A 5,688-nucleotide genomic window follows, 5' to 3' on the forward strand; every position below is an offset into this window, starting at 1 on the left:
AACTTGTGATTAGGATGAGATGATCACCAACAATGGAAGAAACATAGCAACATCCTTTTTAGACTAAAAAAATCAATCTCATGATTACTATCTCAAAACATATATAATACTTAATAGGGCAACTGCAAATTCCATTTTGAGAAATCAAATGATAGGCATTTAATCTATGCTAGAGTCTACTCACCAATACTAATAAGCAATAATTTTGTAAGATATAGGAGCATAAGAATGGCTATTATATATGGACAAATATATCAATGATAGTGAGACCAATATTGTCACATTCAAACTTGGTCAAATATTTATGTATCTTATATATTTTTTATGACATGTTTCTATAAATAAAAACAAGATACTTGTCTAAGACAAGATATACACATAATTTTGTGATCCATCGGGATTTTGCGTCTTTGTCATATAATCACTTTTACTATTTTAAGGATGTTTTTCGCATGTGTTTACATAACTTATATGTTTAAATTTTGAGGGTCGAAATATGCTTAGTTCAAGAGTAATTGACATCAACTTCTTTTTTTTTTAGGTTAGAAATTTGAATCTTCGTGTTTCCATTAGTTATATTAAAAGGAAAAATAATTGTACGCACAGAAAAAAAATGGATTAATTTGGTTCAACCTAGGTAATTTGTATTAACCATGATTTGGTTGATAGGTTTGAAATTTGTTAAAGAAGAGTAATTAGTTTAATTTTAATGATATAAAAATGGCTAAAATTGTTAAAGTATTATAAAAACATACTCTTAATCATTTAAAATCAATTTTAATGATATAAAAAATGATAAAAGCAAAATAAAAGTCATGTTCGATTTAATGTTAAAGTCAAACATTAAGTTGATTTTGTATGAATAAAGACATATTCGAGATCACCAACACAAACATAGTTTAATTGGTATAAGTTTAATTACTACCGATTTTTGAGGTTAAAGATTCGATTTTTCCATGGCACATATTGTTAAAAAAAAAAAAAAAAAAAAAAAAAAAAAAAAAACATGTTTGATAGTGATTTTGATATATCAAAATCGCTCTCAAACACATCTTATATCTATATCAAATTGCACCATTCTTGAGACTCTTCTTTCTCTCCTAAGTTAATATAATATAATATAATATATATATATATATTTCAATGAGACACTTATCTTCTCACTAGCTAGTCACCTAATATATTTAATAGGTATTTAAATTTTCGAAAGAATGTTATATTTTTCTCTCATCCTTTTTACAATTCCCTCTTCTTCGATCAGAAACTTAATAATAGTTAATAAAAGATTCCTACTAACGAATAAAAAAGTATTTTCACGTTCAAAATTTATACTCATATCTATAAAGCCTTTACAATAACTACGTAATATAAATTCAAAATACGTTTTATAATTTCTATCCCAACGACGATATAAATTATACTAACCGATTATATTTCATTGGTTTTTTGTTTTTAGGCATGCTTCCCATGCAAAAACAATCAAGTGTCACCCTATGCTACACTACACTACACTTCATCATTTGCAATAAAGTTTTTGATCAAATATAACACATTTCTTTTCTTTAACAAAATTATATATAGAGAGAGAGAGAGAGATGATTATTTGATGATGATCATACTGAACCAAAAATTGCTTTATAAAGGGAAATCATTAATTTAAAATTATACATCAAATCTGACACATAATTGAAAATCCCAAGAGAGATATGCATTTAATATTTTACACATTTACATTCATATCCTAAAACTAAAACTAAAAATACTACCAACTCCCGTCTCACAAACAAGATTTTTTAAAAAAAAAAGGTATCACTCAAAATTAAAAACTAACTAATAATTATGAAAATAAAATTTTGGCATCAACACAATCTTCCATGATTGATCTGATAATTCTGTCTCCATTTGTATCTTCAATGGCAATGTTCAAATCCAAAGAAACAAATGTACTTGTGTTGTCTTCTTGTTGTTGTTGTTCTTGTTTAACAATCTGTTTTTGGGAATTGAAGATGATGATTGCATCTTTTAAAGAACAAAATTCCCCATCTGAAAACTTTACTCTTCCTTTTTCAATTGCTTCTTTCAATCCCTTTAATGAACAATAATCAATTTGTTCAATATCTTCAATGAAGAACATTCTATGAGGATTTTCATTCACTGCCTCTGCAAATCTCTCTAAATAATTCCAACCCATTTCATTTCTTCCCCTTTTCTTGCAACTCATTGATTTTTCTTCATCAATATCTTGTTTGAAGTTGCTTAAACCAATGGAAATGAGTTTTGATTGTGACCCAAATAAGAGTTTGGCTAATTCTCTTGCTGTTTTTTCCTTGGCTTGGTTTTGATCATCATTTCCAATGAAGGAAAGGCAACAACAACTTTGTTGATGAAAATGTTTCTTGTTCTTGTTCTTCTTCTTGTTCTTCAGGATTGTGGCTGAGATTTCATCAGCTTTGTGTTTTGGACAGTTTGGAATGGTTTTTGAAAGTGAATCAGAAATAAGTTTGAAAGCTTTCAAATAATCTTCTTCTTCTTGATCTTCTTCTTCCATTTCTACTTCACTTGATGAAGCAGAGTTGGGGCTTGAATTGGGATTTGAAAGGAGATCTGGTTTCGAAACGATGACGTTTTGTTTGGAATGTTCGTCGTCCGACGATGAAGAACCCCAGAATTGGTACTCTTTTGGAGACTGTTTGAGACCAAGAAAATTGTAGTGATTTGGAGACTTCTCAACAAACTTCACTCCTTCTTTCTCACTTGAATTTGGTAACATATGCTCATATTCATCACCCTATTTAAAGAAGAAAAAAACAAGACATTGAAAAAAAAAACATTAGACCCCATTAATAGAGAAAAAAAAAGCTAAAAACTTTAAGTTCTATTTAATAACCATTTAGTTCTTATTTGATAATCATTTGATTTTTTGTTTTTGTTTTTAAAAATTAAGCCCATATTATCAACATTCTTACAGTACTTTGCATCTTTGTTAAATACAATAATTGAATTCTTAGTCAAATTTAAAAAATAAAGTAAAAAAATTAGTTTTTAAAATTTGGTTTGGTTTTTTAAACTATTGTTAAAAGTGATAACAAAGAAAGAAACTTAGAAATATAAATAGTGTCTATAGGCTTAATATTAAAAAACAAAAACAAAAAACAAAATAGTTATCAAATGCGGCTTTAGTTTTTAGTTTTGTAGTTTTCGAAAATGAAAGTCTATAAGTATAAACACTTCTTTCACCTCTATTTTTTTTTTAATTCTATATTTTATTAATGTTTTAAAAAACCAAACTAAGTTTTTGAAAACTAAAAAAAATAGTGTTTCAAATCTTTCTTTTTTTAGAAATCTGAATAAAAATTCAACTTTTTTACAATATTATGGCAAGAAAATAAGAAATAATATACTTCATTTTCAAAATATTAAAACTAAAAACAAAATTATTACCGAAGGAGCTTTCATAATTTTGTAAATACAAACCTGTTGATTGGTAATGACACCACTTTTTCTTGCATCCTCCTTGTACTGTTCTAGACATAAAGGGAAAGCCGTGGCAGAAGTTGTTGGAAAATTACATTCTTTGCTGAAATAGTTCAGATTAAACAAAAAAACACATATAAGATTTATTTCATCTTTAAAGAGAAAAAAAAAACAGTAAAAAAAAAAATGAAACAAAAAATTACCTTTCAAAGTTGAGACTTAGACTCAAACTTCCAACAGGAACAGTAAGTGGATGAAGTGACCAAAGTGAATCCAAAGAAGGATGACCAGCTTTACATTTCATATATATCTGAAAAGTTGCAATACCCAAAACCCAAAATTTTCCATAAGTTTCACCATTTACCAATCTTTTTATCTCCATTATTATCTGTTCCACATGGCTATAAAACCTTCTTTGTTCTCCATAATTTGACCAAAACTCTGATACCCATTTGAGATCTCCCAAATAGAAAATTACCCTTTTCCCCAAACAACTTTTCACAATGCATCTCAACTCCAAAACCTTCTGTTCTACCTCTTCTTTTGAAAGATTCCTCAATGAAAACAGAGGAAGGCTTAAGAATTCTACACACCTTAACTCTTTGGGAACTTCTCCTTTCTCAAATCTTTCCATTACTCCTCTTACCAATGTTTCAACTGTCCCTAAACTCTCTCCAACGATCACTGTGTTGCTAACTCTTCTCATTTTGCTGCTCATTCTGTTTGATAGCTCTTCTAGTACACTTGTTATTTCTTCTTCATTCTTGTTTTCAAATGCTTTTGTGGGGGGCATTATTGTAATTTGGCTAAAAGCTAAGGACTGTGAGGGATTTATGGCAAGATTTGGAAGTACTGTCTTGGTGGTTTGATCTAGGTTTGAATCTTGAAAGTGAAACTTGTGGATTGAAGTGTTGTTGGGCAGCAAGTTCCACTTTTTCTCACAAAAGTAGTGTCTTTCATTGTTGTATTCCTGTGTAAATAAACAATAAAATTGTTTTTAGTAAAACAAAAAAAGAAAAACTCGGATGTTGTCTGGGCGAAGATCTATTTTTATACAGTCCAGACAGTTGTCTAATAAAACGTTTTCATCTAATAAATATGAATTATATTATTCTTTTTGTGTGTGAAAGAAAGTGATGCATGAGATTAGGTGCAACTTAAACTATAACTAATTATTGCACTTCGTAATAATAACGTGTTTATAATTACGAGTCACTTACCTCCAAGGAAACAGCTTTCTCAACTCTGTTTTTGACTTGTGTACTAGAGAAACCAGCTTCTCTCATAACTCTACTAACACTTGGATCATCCAAGATAGAGATTATGAGTTGTTCCAACTCAATCTTCAAGGCTAAAATGGGTTGTTGTTGTTGCTGCTGCTGCTGGTTTTCGATCGAGCCACGACGTTGGTGTGCCTGAGCTCGTTTAAAGGCAGCAACCAACGCGTTGGAAAGGCAAGGATTTGGATATTGAGGGCCAAAGAGTGGGCTTGGTGTCGACGTCGGGAGACGGTTGAGGGCAACATTGAAGCAAAGCTCAAGAGCTTTGCATTGTAGAGGGTGAGAGTGACAATGAAGACAAGCTCTCCGAAGGAGGCCGGAGGACGAAGCAAGCATAGCACTAGCAACATGGAGCGGAGTCACATGAGCATGACCTCGTCGTCGTGCAAGGCCGATTGCTTGCTTCACCGTCGCTTCGGCCTCAATGCTAAGAGCTTGAAGTTGTATAGTGCAAATTCCAGCTCTCATTTTCACACAACTAGCTAGTCTCTTGTTTTTTTGTTGTAGTGGTATAAGTTGGATGATGAGCAAAAGAAAAATGAGACCTAGGATTGTAATGATATGAAGAAGAAGGAAGAGGAGAAAGGGTTATATTTAAAGGATGGAGAAGGAAGTGGAAGAAACTAGTTGAGTATATAAGGACAGTATGTTTTGTACCTTTCTTGTTTATGAGGGAAATTTGTTGTCTTTAATAATAAGTGAAAAAAAGAAAAAAGAAAAAAAAAAAAAGAAAAAAGAAAAAGTGGTTACCATGTGATATGCTAACTTTGTTTCTCTCACATAAAAAGTATATAAGGGGATAATCAAAAGTAGGTGTCTTAAACTTTTGTTAAGAATAAGATCAAAAACAAGTTATGTGATGAAAAAATAAAAACAAAAAATAAAAAGGTTGAAAAAAAATAAAAAGATAAAGGGAAATGAGAAAGAAAGAGAG

The 5,688-nt window shown here is 30.3% G+C and overlaps 1 protein-coding gene across 1 annotated transcript; it reads right to left on the minus strand.

Annotated features, from left to right (window-relative positions):
* Positions 1-1,676: 1,676 nt before the first annotated feature.
* On the minus strand, positions 1,677-5,402 carry LOC120075105 (protein SMAX1-LIKE 3-like). The gene is made up of 4 exons (XM_039028276.1): positions 4,695-5,402; positions 3,678-4,444; positions 3,475-3,577; positions 1,677-2,788 (listed from the first exon to the last, which is right to left on the minus strand). The coding sequence occupies exons 1-4, from the start codon at positions 5,220-5,222 to the stop codon at positions 1,838-1,840; spliced, it is 2,349 nt and encodes a 782-aa protein (XP_038884204.1). The 5' UTR covers positions 5,223-5,402; the 3' UTR covers positions 1,677-1,837.
* Between the last annotated feature and the right edge of the window lie 286 nt (positions 5,403-5,688).

This window comes from Benincasa hispida, chromosome 4 (genome assembly GCF_009727055.1).
Source record: "Benincasa hispida cultivar B227 chromosome 4, ASM972705v1, whole genome shotgun sequence".
NCBI classification, from domain to species: Eukaryota; Viridiplantae; Streptophyta; class Magnoliopsida; order Cucurbitales; family Cucurbitaceae; genus Benincasa; species Benincasa hispida.